Raw genomic sequence first — 18,963 nt, 5'->3', positions numbered from 1 at the left:
TTTTTTTTTTTTTTTTGTTTCCTCGACCACGAGAAATCGGGCCTCCATTGTTCGTTGCCGTTCTCCGGTGATCCCGTTTTTCGGTAATGCTGGTTTTGCGACGCAGTCGGCATGGCCCGAAGCCAACGCGTAAACAGACGAGGCATTGCGTTTTGTGCTGTTCCACAGGATCGATCCACCGTTCCGATCTATCCAACGATGAAACTTCGATCCCAAATCGTTGATCCCAATCCCGAATTCAAAATTCGAATACCATTTTCTTTGATGCGTGAATTGTGGACGGATATGATTGAAATATATAAGTATATATATATATTGATGATGATATTACATGCAAAAAAAAAGAATAATTTTGTTTTTTGTTTAATTTCAAATAAATTAAATTTAAAAAGAAAATATTCGAGTACAGTTGGCTAACTTCAAATTAGGTAGGAATAAATTATTGAAAGTAATTGTGGAAATATATAAAAAATATAGAATAAAGTTTTTTTACTTAAAAATTCGTTTTCGAGAATTTCAAGATAATTGAATTTGAAAATTCGACAATTGTCAATTTTTGATTGACAATAATTTTGATAAATATTTAATTTCTCAAAAAGAAAAGAAAGTAAAATTTCTATATTTTAAATTCTATATTTTTTACTCATTTTCACATATTTTGCTTCCTATTCCGAGCTCATTCATATTCAATCGGAAAATAGTTAATTTCACATTTGAAAAATTTTCAAACTGGATTTTCTTGAAAACGAAGTCTTTAATGAAAAAATGTTATTCTTTCTTTTAATTTATTTTTGTATGATTTCAGAAACATTGTATATATTAACTTATTTATAATATATATATATAAATAAAAAAATGAATAGAATAAGCAAAATTTAATTAAATTTATAATTTAAATTTTATTAAACTTAGAACGTTATCATCTAATCAAAATAAAACATGTATAAATTGCTAATATAATTTTTATTTTCTATTGGTTTATTTTTATTTCTATGATTTATGTCAAAACGACTTAATTTCAACTTAATACCAGAATCATTGACACTTTCCAGTCAAAAAAAATTGTCAAGCCGATTTATTATAATAATTCAAGATTGTTTGTAACATATACGCAATATGGAGTATATTAGTTGTAAAATCCACGAGTCGTCACTATATTTTAACATAATAACAAAATTTTAGATCAATGATGTATCAAACTATTAATCAAATACATATTTTAACATATAATTTGGAATTAATGACGAATATCAAATCGAATATCATTAACTAAATACAAGTTTTAATCACAGTAACGAGAATTGCAAATATATATATATACATATAGAAATAGACTAAACTAATAAGAAATAAAACCAACTAATAAAGCTAACTAATAAAATTAAAATTTTCTTTTTAATCAAAACAATTACAATTTCAAATCCTAATTTTGTTAATTGATTTAACTTATAACTTATAACTTAGAAAAAGATGTTCGACGCACGGACGTATACATACACGTTCAATTAATCCCGACAAACGAAAGCTAAGACATCTTGAAACAAGTTCACTGGGCCAACCGTTAATATATGTCGATCCACAAGGAATCGGTAATATCGACCCATGGCTCCGGTATGCCATTTGCGGTATCCAAATGCAATATACTAGAGAGCATCTGTCGCGTGCACGTGTCGTATCTCTCGCTTTCGTGTATCTATTGGCTAGCTTGCGTAAATGCGGTTGGAAGAGATCGGAAACTATCGTCATTTGAAACGTAATTACGAGGAACTCGAGTCTGTCATTGTTTGATTTTTATCTTCAATTTTTACGTATATACAAGTATTTACATAGTANATATATATATATATATATATATACATGGCAGTAATATTAAGTCATATCTCCTTTTACGCCGTTCAATTTTTTATTCGAAACATATTTTTTAATATTTTAGAAAAATGCACAAGATATTCTAAGTGATAAAATAGATTCTTGAATTTCTTTTAGAAATTCTTTCTAGGATAAAAAAAAAAGAGAGATTAGAATAAAATTGATAAAAAAAGTATGGGTGTCCCAAAAAATAATTCTAACAATAAATGGTAAATATATAGGAATCATCTTTAAAAGTCTTCACGATATTACGAGGATCTGACTCGAAAAATTTTGATTTTAATGAAAGTTTGTGTATGTAATAATGTTATGTTATGCATAATTTATTCCTCGATGAAAGATCCACAAATTTTTCTTAAAAATATTTCTTACAACAGATTAATAGAATATTAAAACTTGAAAGCGATTTTATAATTTAAAATTCTTCTTTATGTATCATTACCACCAAAGTTATATTTAAAAAAAGCGTATTTTCCATATACGTCAAACAAGAGCTTTCAGTATTAAAGTACCCTTTCCCTTGTAACTTATGAAGTTACCACGAAACTCCAAGAAGGAAAACGTTGAAAGTCTTCCGCAAAATACGAAAGTCTTTAAATATAATATACGTTGAAAAATTAATTTAAAATATATTTACACATTGTCAAGTAATAACAACTTTTACGAAACTTTTTTAATAAAATTAATTTTTATAGAGAATAAAACGTTCTTTTTACGATATGAATAAGATGCATGGATCGAAAAGTTAGTATATCTTTCGATCTGGATATAATGCTTGTAAAACTTTTATTCCAACAGAACGCGACATCCAAAAGCGTCAACACACATCAGGCGATCGTTTTTCGTGATCGATCGAGTCAATAATCACCGATTCGGTAATAACAGTGTTCATATCTTCTCTGACTGAACTCGATTCTCATTCATATCTCGCAGTGTTCATTTCGAGTGAACAAATTCGATTTATATGCCCCGCACAAATAAGAATTTATTTATTTCATTATTGAATAATTCGATATAATTTCTTTTCGATAAAAAGTACGTTATCGAATATTTTACTTTTCTCGATTCACATAGATTTATTTATTCGAGCTATTCAACATTGTTATCTCGACAAGTCTGTAATTGGCGAATTTTTCGTTAATGAATCGTTACACAAAACTCGAAAGTTTTTGCAAAGGTAAAACACGATACTTCCACTTTTTCGAGAATATCGTACCGTATATATATATGTATATACCTCCATACAAGTTCTTTTAAAGTTCTTTTGAATTTTATTTTTTATCCCATAATACAGGGAGTCTTTGTTCCATTCCACACGTTAACAATACTCTGAGATAAAATATGTACGGTATAATTCAACTATCATAGTGAATCATTGTACTGAAAATTTTGAGAGAGAGAGAGAGGAAGAGGTGAAAAGGACTTCAAATATAAAATTTTAGCTACTAGTTTCCCACGTATTAATCAAAATTTTTCGCTACTATATATTTAACCTTATCTATATATATATGTATCCATGGCAACGTGTGCGCTTATCTACTTTTTCTATATTACGAGAATTTATTATATTATTAGAAAATTTGTTTCTAACTCGTCTAGTTAATGATTAATAACAAATCCTTAAGGATATCTCATATTTTCTTTAATAAAGAAATTATGCCTATATATAAATATTTCAAAATGGTAGAACATGAAGTAAAATTGCCTCCCCTAAAAAAAAGATTTTACGATATTTTGTCAAGAACATAAAAATTTATCAAAAGTATTAAAATAAAATATAGAAAGATAAAAGAAATTTTCCAAAAGAAATTCACTGTAATGTCATTAAGTATACATTTTTCATTAATATAATTTTCCAATTTTTGATATAAACGACATATTGAAATAATATACGTATATATCTAGTGTTTCGATAATACTCGTACATGGAACATTAAAAGAGGAAGTTATCACAGGAATTTAATCACAAGATTCTATTCGTGACCGAATAATTGGATGGAATTGCATAGTTCAACTACTTCCCTTTATCGAAAGAATTATTGCAACATCAAAATCGCTATAAAGTGGTCTATACACTCTGAACTATTAGCATCGGGCATTACCCACTACGAACAGATATACGTATTCTCATATCGATGCACAGCATCTGAAATCGATATCCCGCAACTCGCATAATGAGACACGTATCACGGTCAACGTATAGCCGCTTGATTAAAATTCTATCTGCTTAATTTAACTTAAGGCTCAAAAATAAAGCCAAATACATATCCTTATATGTGAATTCTTCTACTGTTTTACTGTGCACTAAAATCATTCCTGAAACGATTCTTACGTACAAGTCATTTCTCTTCATTATTAATTACCGATAAAAAGTGAAAACGTAGAATAAAATTCATTTGTAAAAATAAACAAAACCTTATTATTTCGTATATAATAAATTTCTTAAATCTGAAATCAATCTTCCCTCGTTATTCAGAAAATAATCATACGTCACAATTTTTATTTTTTCCATTCCATCTAACATCCTCTCCTTTTTCAACCAACAACCGGATACCACGTTTGTTCCTATTCCCTCTCCGTATCTCGGCCTCGAACCTCCGCTCCCCTCCCTTCTCCTCACACCCCTTCCGCGTAAGTAGCTTGTCTTCGAGCATCCTCGATGGAGGAACGAACGAAGGAAACTTCACTTTGACACATTTGTTACCTGCGGAGGGGGGAGGAGGGAAGGCTGCTCCTGACGTTTCTCGGGCAGCGTCGTAAAAATATACGCGGGCACGTTCACACTATGCAAATGCGGTTGCTATCCGCCTACCGCGAAAATAAAAATAGAGAGGAGGAGGGACACGGGGAGGGAATAGGGCCGAAGAAGGTGAGCGCCGCCTCTGTGTGGTGCGCTATAGATGCACTGCACTGTGTTGACCGATCGAAAAAAAAAGAAGAAAAATAATAAATAAATAAAAGTGGACGTAGGGACGGTCCTTTTGTTCCGCGAGGCGTAACTCGACTTGATTCGTGCGATCAAAGCCGTGTTTTTACCCGATTTTTATTCGTTTACTCCACTATTCGATTTTGTTCCAGTGCAACGCCGCCGTTGGCGTGAAGGCATTCTTCGATATGATGCACAGCGGGCCGCACAAAGTGATGCTATTCGGCGCAGCTTGCACGCACGTCACCGATCCCATCGCCAAAGCGTCCAAGCATTGGCGTCTCACGCAGGTGAGTTGTGAAATATAATAACGGGGCGGCAAATATTGCGGGAAAGAAAAAGAGGATCTCGAATCTCCGTTCGAGGGGAGATTCGGATTCGTTTCGCGTTTCACGATTGTCCTTGACATCGTTTCGAAATCTTAACCCCGCGAACTATGAGATATCTCCTTAGGCGTAACTTTAGAAATAATAGAATGAAGTTATTATTAAAATTAAATAATAAATATTTTAAATTTGGAAATGTTTGGAAATTTATAAATAATATTATTTTTTTAATCATAAATTTATCAGAATTGGATTATTTATATTTTAGTATAAGATTATAAGATTTTTTAACAAATAGTTGATAGATTTTTTATAAGAGTTTTATAAGATATTTTTACAAATAGTTGCCATATTCTTTTTTTATCTTGCGTCTTGGAATAACGAAGCAAAGAGTTGTTTTTGTTCCGTTATCATATTTTCTTCGTTCTGAAAAAAATTATAAAAAAGAAATGTACAAAAATAGTAATATCTTTTATTTATCATCCGTGAACCCGTATTTGCGAATGAAATATGTTACGATCCTTTCTTTTTCTTTTTTTCTTTTTTCTGCTTTTTTGAATGAAATACGTTACATTCAAGCATGATATTAAGAAAAAATGCGAAGTTACGTTTATCTCGGTTAATACAAACTACTTTAGAAATTATGAATGATATTCATAAAAAAATATCTCGCACAAAAATTAAACAGTTGCACAATTCAATGTAATCAAATTCTCTTCTTAGATGAAAATATGAATGAAAAAGTGAAGATCAATTTTGTTTAAAATTATTTAAAAATAAATTTAGAACATAACAGAATATATATATATATATATAAATACTATATATATATATATCTCAAAAATTTACAATGCATACCTAACTGCAGAGATTTAATAACTGCATTAAATTTAAGCGACATTTGCATGAGTATCCAAAATCATTGAAATTATTTTTTTTTTTATTCTCACGATTACAAAGAGTATAAAGAAATAGACACAAGTCGCTTCCTCGACTCGTTTTTTCCTCGATTATTGAATCGCTCTTTGTTGCAGCTTAGCTACGCGGACACACACCCGATGTTTACAAAAGATAGCTTCCCAAATTTCTTCAGGGTGGTGCCTTCTGAGAACGCGTTCAACGCTCCCCGCGTGGCGCTTTTATTGCACTTCAATTGGACTCGCGTCGGAACCATTTATCAAAACGAGCCCCGATACGCTCTGGTGAGTATTTGAAATTTTATCGAAATATAATGGAATGACACACAAACACGTTACACGAATCGGCTATCAACGCTTTGAATTATATCGTGTAATATATATATATATATTTTCGTTTCATTTCGAAAAATGTTTATTTATTTAGAAAAAAAATGTAATACAAGTGTTTTTTTTTAATAATCTTTGATCAAATTAATTTAATCAATTTTTTGAAAAATGTAGATTATTTTATTTTAAAATATTATCTCGTACAGCGTAAATTGATATTTTATATCAATTTGAAAACTGTTTATAATTCTATGTACGGATATGTTTTTCATTTGTATTATCGTATTTGTATATATATTTTTACAAATAGAATCATAAAGAGCAAACGATATAAGAATGCGTGTGATTATGATATGTTTGTATAGGTTGGCTTATCTCGTTAAATATATTTAACTATATTTTTTTCCGAGTGCCGACTTACCAGCTAAGTACGCCACTGTACATGGTATTTTATATGTTAAAATTGAAAAAATGGTTTTTTTAACGAGTTAATAATTTCATTCTACCAATCTCATTCTAAGTCCCTCATATGCAAAGTGCAAAAGTTTATGTAATATTCATATTTTATAAACATAAAGAAAATAGAATTTAAATAGAGATTAATTTTGCTCGCTAAATACGTGTATTACTTTGAACACGTTTTTATACATTATTTTGCATACCATGTGCGTTTCATATTACACAGAATGTTCATTTTAGTTTTAAATAAGTTAATTTTCTTCAAAATTATATTTAAAAAAAAAATGAAAAAGTTTCATTATTTTTCTATAAAGATGTATCTAATAAAAATGATCAGGACAAATTTAATTAATTTAAAATGTCAATATTACGAGTTTTTTCTTAATATTTTTCTGCTAACGTTTATTCCATAACTATATTCTTAATAAATTTATTATTTCAACAGTTGCTATTGTAAATTATAATTTAAATTATAACTTTTTTCCTTTCAATTTTTTTTTCCTTCGATATGTAAAAATATCGTGTATATTTTTAAATGAATAAATATCTATAACGCATCGACATGGAATTACGTATATTTATCTTATCGATAATGCGTTTTATTCATCACGTTCACGTGCAGGCACATAATCGATTGGTCGCCGATCTCGATAGCAATAGCATGGAAGTGGTAGAGACGCAAAGCTTCGCCACCGAGGTGACCACAGCGCTGGAAAAATTAAAGGAGAAGGACGTTAGAATAATTTTGGGCAACTTTAACGAAACATGGGCCAGGCGGATATTCTGCGAGGCGCACAAGTAACGCTTTTGCACGAAAATTAAAAATTATATTTATTCTTTTGATATCGAGCTAAGAGGATTCTATCTTCGTTCCGTTCATCTTCCCGTTCATCTTTTAGATTCGATATGTTCGGGAGAAAATATCAATGGGTGATAATGGGTACTTACACAGAAAAATGGTGGCTCCATCCTGACGAGGAATGCAATTCCGCTGATTTGGTGGAGGCATTGCACGGTGCTATATTGACAGACTTGTTGCCAATCACAACGGAGAAGAGGAAGACTATAGCTGGAATAGTGAGTACGAGTACTTAGAATAGCTTGTTCGAGATTTGGTCGTGTCTTCTATCCTGTAGGCGGCTCCATTATATATTTCTCATCGCTTTTTAGACGACCGAACAATACCGGGTCGAGTATGACTCGAGACGAGGCAAAGAGTATTCGAGATTTCACGGATATTCGTACGACGGTATATGGGCAGTGGCTCTAGCTATACAACGCGTCGCAAGCAGGATAACACACTACCGTCGCAATCAGACCATGTCAGATTTCAGATACAGAGACGAGCTTTGGGAGAAGCTTTTTCTTGAAGCTCTGAGAAACACAAGCTTCGAAGGTGTCACGGTAAGTATTTCTGTGAAAGGAAAATTAATTTTTTCAACGAGATTGTATAATCTAACAATTAACACTATTGGATATATTTATATTCCATAAATAATGTTGAGAGTTTTACACCATTGAGTTTTATGTTCTATGCATTATACTTTTGAAATTTATTATTTTATTTAGATATTATTTTCAAGCTTAATTTTATCATAAATTCCATCAAGTGTAAATATTTATATTATTTGTAATTTATATTAGATACACTTTGTAACCTTAAATCTGTAAGATAGAATATATAAATATATTATTCATCCTAGTAACACTGGTACTATGTACTATGTAGTAATAATAAACAAGACATTGTCAAAATTGTGTAATTTATGTTAAAATAATTAAATGTAAAACGTCATATCTGCTATAAATAAAACAATATTCAGTATTTTCTTTATTCAATATAAATGTATCCTTTTCGTTTATCGCAATATTTAAATGTTAAGAGTAAATAATCCATTATAAAAAAAAAAAAATTTAAATAACATCTTTTAATTCCATTTTATATCGAAGTATATAATAATCATTGAAAAGTAAAAATTATATATATATATATATAAAATATAAAAACACTTATATAAAAACTATAATACCATGTTGAAAAAAATTAAGAAAAATATAGAATGCGTGAATCAAAGTGAACGACACTATATGATATAATTTTCTAGGGACCGGTGCGTTTCTATGATAATGAAAGGAAAGCGTATATTCTTTTGAAACAGTTTCAAGGTGAGTATACAACGCGAAAATATCGATCTAATTTTCGAGATTCGTGTATTACCTTTATTCTATTATAGGCAACAGAGAGGTAAAAGTCGGTGAATACGACGGCGTGACAGATATTTTAGATTTGAACAAGGGCGAGCCTTTAATCTGGAAAGGAAAATCACCGCCCAAAGATCGAACTCTTCACATCATCGAACATTCGACCGTAAATATTACGATCTATGCTGTGCTCACTTCCACGGCCAGTGTGGGCATCACCATGGCGGCTATTTTTCTCGTCATCAATATCAAATACAGAAATCAAAGGTGATTAAGATCGCAGGGATAATCCTTTCGTTTTTTTCTCCTTTCTCGTTAATTTCATCGCGGGTTCGTTTTGCTCGATGCGATTCGTCGGATATAACGCGACGCGAGACAAATTGGATCGTGTCGAAACGAGACGTAATATATTATTAATAAATGTGCGGATAAAAGAAAGAATGTGCTCGTAGTGTAAAGCCAGATAAAGTTTTTTACCCGTGCAAATCGGGATATTCTATTTCCCTTCTCATGGCCGACGTTCGATCATCTTCGACGTTTCAGATACATAAAAATGTCATCGCCGCATTTAAACAACCTCATTATCGTCGGATGCATGCTGACCTACAGCAGTGTAATTTTCCTTGGGTTAGATTCGCAGCTGTCCAGTGAAACGGCATTTCCCTACATTTGCACCGCCAGAGCATGGCTATTGATGGCTGGTTTCTCATTGGCTTTTGGTTCCATGTTCTCGAAAACATGGCGAGTACACTCGATATTTACCGACGTTAAATTGAACAAGAAGGTAAGTCGATCGTTCCCTAACCATCGTTTTTATCCATCCATTATAACCGTTGCTAACCGTTGCGACATCCGTCTTTTGTTTAGGTGATAAAAGATTATCAATTGTTCATGGTGGTCGGTGTATTATTGTTTATTGATTTGGGTATTATGACGACCTGGCAGGTTGCGGATCCATTTTACCGGGAAACGAAACAAATGGAACCTTATGTAAGCGCATCGATATCGGTCGAACACGAGTAATTACGATATAGTATAAAAAAAAAAAAATATGAAACGCATGAATCAAGTCGCGCATTCTCTTTCGTTTCAGCCTCATCCTTCCAGCGAAGACATCATCATAATACCGGAAAACGAGTACTGTCAAAGTAATCGAATGACCATTTATTTAGGGTGTATATACGCTTATAAAGGTCTTTTAATGGTAGGTAATGTCGATCGATTCGAGAGATCAACGACGACACCAATATACCAAACTTTTTCAAGCCACCGAGAGTAGAAAGTTCGTAGCTATCTAAAGCGATTTTTCACGCCGTGACTTTCTTCATATTCCAGATATTCGGCGCCTTTTTGGCATGGGAAACAAGGCATGTTAGCATTCCGGCGTTAAACGATAGCAAATACGTCGGAATGAGCGTATACAACGTTGTGATCATGTGTGTTACTGGAGCGGCTATAAGCTTCGTGTTGGCTGACAAACAAGATGCCATGTTTATTATGTTGGCGATATTTATAATATTCTGCAGCACCGCCACCTTGTGCTTGGTTTTTGTACCAAAGGTACTCTTCTGAAATGAAAATTCCATGCCCCGCTTTCTGCCGTTTTGTTGTCGTTTTATCGCCGCTTTGGCTTCCGTCCGCGAAAATAAAATTAACGAATCGTTTTCCCATGTTAGCTAATAGAATTGCGAAGAAATCCCCAAGGTACGATAGACAAACGAATTCGAGCAACGCTTAGGCCAGTGTCGAAAACGCGAAGGGACTCGAGCGTTAGCGAATTGGAGGAACGTCTGAAGGAAGCGACGTTAGCGAATCAAAAATTTCGTAAACAATTGTTAGAAAAAGATTCAGAGCTTCAGGTAAATGATTGAGAAACGTGTATGATGAACGAATCATATCGAACGGATCAATTGCAGATGTTCCTACGGAGGCTTGATGATCAAACCACATCGAATACACAGGAAGCAATGGATAGGTTAACAGTTCCGAGGCAGGAAGCAACAGTGGTGAAAAAAGAAGGTAAGTATAGAATAATCTTGTTTATAAGATTATAATGCAAGTATTTAATATTGTTTTCCTCATTTATACATTTACACATTCTATTATATTTGAATCTCATATAGTTCTATTATATTTTCATAATATTCTGATAAACAAAAATGTGACTTTTATAAATATTTTAAGCTATACAAAACAGACTATTTAAAAATTTTCTTTGTTTTTTATAATATTCTTAAAAAAAATTGATAGCACAATTTTAGTTTAAAAAAGAAATAATTTGGAAAAATAATTTTTTTATCAAATCATTTTTTCTTGATTTTTTTTTAAGGTTATTGATATTTTTTTTATTATCTTATATCTGATGACAAAAATATGAATGTATCTGAATCATGATATTTGAAATGCCATTAAAACAAACAATGTAAATAAAATTGCTAAAATAAAATTTATTAAAATTTAACAAAAAAAAAATCCTCAATCCTTTAATTTTCTTCATTTCCATCTGTTTCAATATTTTAAGTTATTTTATTAGTAAATATTATTAGTAAATATTAAAAAAAAAGATTGTAATATATATATCATACATGAGATACATAATGAGATCCAAAAGTTCTTTCAAATTGTCGCGAAATAAAATACAATAATACAACAAAGCTTGTGTTTGTAATAAAAAAAAAAATATTTGTTTTTTTATGTTATTAAAATTATTAATTTTCCGTAAAATAATGAATTAAAAACTAAATTATAATTTTTTGTTTATAACTCTTTTCTAATTATATAAACAATTAATAAATTTTTTACTAAATAATTCAAAAGTCGAAAAATAACCAAATTTTCATTTAAGTCAATTTTGCTCTCTCAGAGTGAATTTGAATAGCAAACAAAAATTTCGCAATATATATATTTTTTTACATATGCACTACATATTCTCAAAGTTTCAAAATTTTTTGCAGATTCGAAATCTTTCCTTATACGTATTATTCTATTTTCATCTTTTATTATCTCATTACAGGTTTGTCTCTTGCGACAGAGACAACGGACATTTCCATATCAATGTGCAGTCTGAATTCAACTACCATCTCTCAACCAGAAGGCGTCGATTATGCGAGCACAATCGCGACCGAACAGCCGATTAGCAAGTACGTATAATGTATAAAATATAAAATATAAAATTTGATCAAAATAATATATTTCCTTTTAGAAAAAAGACATCGTTCTCGAAATTACCGGCGATCGCAATCGACAGCGAACGAACACCTCTAGTCCCACAAACTCAAGAAACCACGAAAGGAACCGTGGATTTTTCGTCCTCGCCTTTGCCTTCGGTTTTAAAACACACAACAGACGATTCCGGCCATAGAAGAAGTCGTTCCTCCATACTTGGAAAAGAGAGTGAACCTCTTCTTGCCGAGAGAAGTCCGGACTCGCGATCGGATACCGGTAAAACGAACGTTGAATTCGTGCCGGAGATCGTCGAGGAGGGTGACGCCATTATCCTCGAAGAGACCGAAATTCCCAGGCATGGAAAGTTGATCAGAAGCAAAGACGATCGTAGATCCAGGCTCCCGACACCTCCGCCGACAAAGAACGTCTCATTCGGTGAACTTCACGAACAAAACTACCTCGAACAAGCGATTCTACCGCCTCCCTCGCAATTCGTTCCCAAGCATCGACATTCCGGTGAGATAATAATATACAACTTTTCTCTATCCAATTAATTCTACAAATTCTTCGAACTTTTGCTTATTTTCACTATATTTATTGCTGGTTTCATTTCAGTTTCGGCGACAAACGCATCCGCTCATCAATCATTAAAGAGAAGATCGTCGGTGAAGAGCAACGGAATGGCTCATTCCCATCACGAGTTGTTTCAAACTCGGAGAACCAGTGTACCAGTCAATTGCATCAGTTATATTTCGACTGAGAACGTCTCCAAATCAGAGGCCACCGAGTTCTCTCTCAACTCTGGTTTTGATAAGTCTTATATAATTGGTGAATGTGGTCATCGACGAGCATTATTCTCAGGTACTGGATATCGTTGTGAGAAACATGGAGGACGAGGACATCGCGCTATATTGAATGGTTCGGCGGAAACGCCGCCTCCTCCACGGAGACATAAAAAACATTACGATTCTCAAAATGCGAGTTCTCCGAGTGTGCCTGCGATGGTTAATGCCAGTTATTCAGATACCGGTAAGCGATAATTTCCTCTTTCTTTTTGAGAAGATCGAGATTGATAGGCAAATTTTTCACTTTTTTATTTTTAATAAATTATGTGGAGAAAAATATGATTATAAGTCTTATTCTGTCTAGTAAGATACAGGATAAAACATCTAAAACTTTTTGATTTGTTTGATGTTAAAAAAACGTATATCAGATCAAATTTTTGATCACCTAGAAATTATAAGAAAGTCAATTTTGTTTTTCTAAATGTGTTTTTTTAAATGATTACATTAACTTTTTTTATATTATCTATATAACATCTAGTAAAATTATAATTCAAACTCACATAATATTATAATATTATTTTTCATTATAATTCATCATTATAATAATATGAAAAACTATTAAAATATTTCAATTATTATTATATTGAATCATTTTTAATCATTTATTATAAAATTATTTAATAGATGATATTTATATATGATTATTTAATATATGATTTTAAAACATATCAATATGTATTTTATAAATAAAGCAATAAAATTGCTGAATATAAAATATAAATATTCGATATATATCGTTATATATACATATATTAGTACATATACTTCACTGTTTACTTGCTATTTTTGAAATTGGAAGTATATAAATAAATCATTACATAAATAAAATATTCAAATGTTCATAAAGTAAATATTTTTCTCTTGTTTATCTTGATTATAAATATAATCAATTAAAAAAATATTATTAATAACTTATTTTAATAATAATAAAATAATATCAAGAAAATTATATTTTTATAAAATACTAATTATCTTTCTTTTACATTTTAATAACAAATTAAAATTTTTATATATAATTTAATTAAATTAATAAATTATAATATATTTATAAATTTAAATAAAACATAAAAATTATTTTTTTGATATTAAAATAATAATTTCAGTCATTATAAAAATTTAGATATAAAGTTTAAATTATTAAAACAGAAATTTAGAGAAATTTAATAAGTCAAAAATCCAAAATGCTTATTTTATTTTCATCACTATCCTTCCAATTAAATTACTTATATATAAAAAAAATATTGTTGCAATAGATAATTTAATAAATTGATATAGCTAATTTTTTAGTAAACTAATAACTTTTTAACAACATGCAATCATAATATCAAAAAGAAATACTACACATAGTAAAAATTATTTTTTTATTATTGTATTATTGTATTATACGTTTCCACGCAATTTTCCCGATCTTTCCTATATTATTCAATTTAATTATATATATTGACATAATATTATATTCACAGAGAAATACGAGGAATCCATGTCGACGATTATTCAACGATCGGTGTCTGAAAGATCGCGGGAAAAATGTCCTCGGCTTCGAAGTGAGGGACACGCGATGATCGAATGTCCTCATCGTGCCACACGTCGGATACGAGAGTGTAGACATACCGAGTCTAAACTCCGACAACAGGCTCGTTTGGAATACGTGCAAAGCACACCAAATGTTGCCACTATACACAATAATAAATTCGCAAGCGCGAATCCACGTGGTGGTGGTGGCGGCACTGGGCCAAGTAGCGGCGGTGTGGCAGGAAGTGCGAATGGCCCAGGAACAGCCAGCTCAGTGACCGGCAGTAGTTCAGACGTTGTTGGTGGTTCCGCGGCAAATGTTTCTAAAATGTATAGCGCCGTATCAGACGGCGAATTACTCGATTTAGCGATATTGCCGATCTTTCAAAAGTTACTCACCGAGAGGCACAAAAGTTCCTCGAGGGCCGGCTACGGCGCCAGCGTAGCCAGCTGTCCAAATATATCTATCAAATGTGACATCGTTGAATACCTTTAACGATCTTCCAACGATTAATTTAAATTTTCATCTGGCGATCTCGTTCTATTTCTTTATTTCTTTGAACATTCCTCTCCCATCTTCCCTTACATTTCTTTCTCTCTTTTTCTCTCTCTTTCTCTCTCCCTCTTTACGGCCTTCAAATGCGACATCTATCGTAAAACGTGTTCGCCAAATGTGTATCGGCCGAGACAATGATATTTTACAGAGAGAGCAATCGCCGTTCCTTTCTCGAGCCTGCCTATCTTTGCGATACTCTCGCGAAAGAACGTTGAAAGAAGCAGCAACGCTGCCCTTTCGATATATGTAAATGTATGTAAATTTCCGTGTCCATAAGTCACCGAATACTTACAATTAGTACGATTTAGGATAGGAATGAAATGAACGTTGTAATTGCAGAATGAAGTTGACATTTATTAATCGTTTATTATAAGAGAAAAGTAAATTATAATTATTACATTTGAAAGATGTTATAAATCTATATTTTAATAAACGTTATGTTTAGATTAGCAAGTGTCCGCTGGACTTATGGACGGAGAAGGAGACGTTATCAACGAGATTAAACGAGAGGATGCCGGCCTCTGTTCGACGCTCGAGAATCTTTTAGCTCCTCGGTTAAATAATCAAATTGACAAAGATAGCCGCTCGCGGCATTCTATGAAAACGTTCTGCAGAATTCTACAGCGTCTGCACTTTAACACACTTTTCTCTTCCAAATCTTTTGTGATTTTCGTTTCCCCATCTCGATTCTCGTCTCGATGATGAAAGGTCATATAAACGTTAACAAACACACGACGCCTTCGCGTTCGTGAGAAAATGATTGAAAAATTGCCGTGACTCATCATTCTGGAACGTGGAATCTCGGTTTTTATAACAAATTATTAGAAAAACAAGTTTGTCATACATGTTTGTCATAACAAAAAGAAAAAAAAAAAAACGTTGCATCGATCGGATAAAAAAAAGATAGCCAGTATTGAAACGAACGTAGGAAAGAATGTTAGCGTATGCGTCTAATCTAACTCTAATCATTGTAAGCGTGCGTAATCGTTTTAAATAATTTTATAGCGTGCGAAATTCGTACAATCGCTGTTTAGCAATTCAAAAGATAGATATACGAGTCAAAAGATTCGAACATTTTATAGAATTTTCTCTCGCATTCGAGGGGGACAACTTTTTTTTACGTTATATCAAGTCTCTTCTTAAGAAAGAAACAAAGAAAAAGAATTTAAAAAAAGACAAAAAAAAAATAACAAAAAGGAATAAAAGAAAATAAAATGAAAAAAACGTTGACACATGTTCATTTCTATCGCAAGTAACGTGTTTACGTCATATTTAATAAACTTCTTACTATTGTACCGAAATTAATTCTAAATTGATTGTTATCGATTTTCAAAACAGCTCAAGACACATTAACGAAAACAATTAAGTAAAATGAAGCATACGGTAAGCGATTCTCACAATAAGCGGCTTTTAAAATAATTTTCTTCTTTATGTATTCGCTTTTTCACGATAAACAGTCGGCGTCTTTTTAATTATATAATAAAATATATCTCGATGAGGAACCGAACAGGCGAGTTTTAGATGCGATTCGCATGCCTAGTAAAGAGAATCGATGAAATATAATATTTTCTTTTCGTTTCGCATGTTTTTTTTTTTTTTCTCACTTTTCCTCCCGCCCTCTTCCGCTCGCTCTCTAATTTTTCCTTATCTCTCTTTCTATTTCTGTTTATCTTCCCTTCTCGTTGCATTATTTTGTTTTTTTTTTTTTTTTTTTTTTCCTTTTTTCCCCCCCCCCTTTCCCGCTTCCTTCTTTATTTTCCTTTCTTTTTTTTTTTCTTTTCCTCTTTTTTTTTTTTTCTCACTTTTCCTCCCCCCCCCTTCCGCCCGCCCCCTAATTTTTCCTTATCCCTCTTTCTATTTCTGTTAATCTTCCCTTCTCGTTGCAGTATTTTGTTTTTTTTTTTTTTTTTTTTTTACGAAAATCTCGAACAGCCTATGATAAACAAAAAGTCAAAAAGCGTCCGGATATTTGAAAAAGCGTATTCTCTGAGAGCCTAATGCTCGTCACAAGATTTTCATTGTGTGGTTACGCGAGTCTTGTATATAACTATCAAAATAAATGTCATGTTTACAGGTAAAAATAGCCATTTGTTATGTAATACGAATTATACCCGCTTCATACTTTCAAAGATACGTTCTAAGACTTATTTACAAGCACTCGTACAGTTCTTTTTTCCTTTTTTAAATATCAGAAAATATATATTATATATCATTCTTGTTATATGTGATGTAATATACGCGTCAACAATTTTCATTCGTTTATCAAATTCGTTCACACAAACATCGAAATTATAACGTTCAAATATTTCGATAATTTAAAATAATAAGTGCGAGTCGATAATAACAAGTCAATTATATTAAATTTTATCAATAAAGTTGATTCACTTGTTCTACATTCAAGTTACATTCCTTAAAAAATCTTTTTTCATTACGATTATTCCATTAAATAAAATTATGAAATTATCATTTTATCTTAGATAAAGATATAATTATTGCAATATATATATATATATATATATATATATTATCTTTCATATTTCATGACATATTTTTAAAAATATATATAAATACATACGAGATGCTGTTTTTTCATTTAAAATATAAAATTATATTATGTACATTAAAAATGATAATCTATCAAACAGAATGCGAGATATAAACGGATTAATTTCCATTAGAATATAAATCATTCGATAAAATATAAATAAGAAGCATGAATTCAATAAATAATATCAAAGTCACCTTGCATTATTCACAATATAATAACTAATAAAAGTTGTTAATAGAAAATAAATTCAATTTAAATAAACCAATTATTTTATACTGAATTATTCAATTAACGACTAATGATTCAATTGCACTCAATTGCTTTCTCTTATCACCATATTAACACCCGTATACACTCTCAATGCAAAATGATAGCATATATTATGATTTTCAATGTTATTCAAGACTAACGCAATTTATCTAAATTTTATATAAATATCAATATAAAATATTTCTTGTTTAATAAATAGTATAGAAGTATAGAAGAAAATGAACGATGATTAATATTTTCTTCTATAAATTTGATTTGTTTATGAAGAAAATCGATATAATAAAATGATGTATATATGAGAAAACAGGTTAATGAACTTTTTTTGTTTAAGAATGTAATAATTTTTTATGTATTTTTATATGCCAAATCTGAATTAAAATAAAATTGACGTAAAAATTGCCTATCACATTCGATTTAGGAAATAAATGGATAAAAAAATACTGATTTTTGTTATATTTATATACGAAAATATTCTTTAAAAAAAGCAATTTTTTTTCAATATATTTCAATATAATATATTCATTTCAATATAATTTTCCAATTATCATATAATACTATTTTTTTATTAAAAAAATTTTTATATAGAATCAAATTTATTGTCACCATATAATTTTTTTTATCAAGATTAAAATCGTTTTAAAATTACTCCATTTTTAATGCATATGAATAGAAACTTATTAAATAATATTTTGTCTTGATGTTTGAAGAATTATATTTTATAATTATAAGAACATATTTTCATTATATCAATTATATATTTGAAAAAAATAACCAAAATCTTCATGAACTTTCTTCATATTGTAATTAAATTAAAAATAAATAAATAGAAAATTAAAAATAATATCCCAGCAAAAAATTCTATAATAATAAATTAAATTCCATTTCATAGGAGATTAATAATACAATAGTATTATTATATATTATAATATAATTATATAATTATATTATAATTATATATAATTATAGTGTATATTATAATTGTACAATTATAATATAATTATATATAATTATATTATAATTATAATTATAATATAAATT

At 30.5% G+C, this 18,963-nt stretch overlaps 1 protein-coding gene across 2 annotated transcripts; it reads left to right on the top strand.

Annotated features, from left to right (window-relative positions):
- The first annotated feature begins 4,919 nt into the window (after nt 1-4,919).
- On the top strand, nt 4,920-16,683 carry LOC102671762 (gamma-aminobutyric acid type B receptor subunit 2). 2 transcript variants are annotated; one of them, XR_004151105.1, is made up of 18 exons: nt 4,920-5,085; nt 6,156-6,323; nt 7,450-7,625; nt 7,727-7,904; nt 7,998-8,231; nt 8,933-8,993; nt 9,062-9,296; nt 9,573-9,813; nt 9,897-10,019; nt 10,123-10,233; nt 10,365-10,589; nt 10,706-10,888; nt 10,946-11,048; nt 12,043-12,169; nt 12,232-12,710; nt 12,810-13,223; nt 14,503-15,359; nt 15,553-16,683. XR_004151105.1 is itself a non-coding variant. In XM_006620068.2 (17 exons), the coding sequence occupies exons 1-17, from the start codon at nt 4,984-4,986 to the stop codon at nt 15,045-15,047; spliced, it is 3,705 nt and encodes a 1,234-aa protein (XP_006620131.2). In that variant the 5' UTR covers nt 4,920-4,983; the 3' UTR covers nt 15,048-16,465. The 2 variants fall into 2 exon arrangements, 1 of the variants encoding a protein (XP_006620131.2); XM_006620068.2 differs by having other exon boundaries at nt 14,503-16,465.
- The last annotated feature ends 2,280 nt before the right edge of the window (nt 16,684-18,963 follow it).

Source organism: Apis dorsata, unplaced genomic scaffold (assembly GCF_000469605.1).
Source record: "Apis dorsata unplaced genomic scaffold, Apis dorsata 1.3 scaffold_470, whole genome shotgun sequence".
In the NCBI taxonomy this organism is placed as follows: domain Eukaryota; kingdom Metazoa; phylum Arthropoda; class Insecta; order Hymenoptera; family Apidae; genus Apis; species Apis dorsata.
Note: the sequence above shows the minus strand (reverse complement) of the source record. Positions and strands in the feature narration are given on the sequence as shown.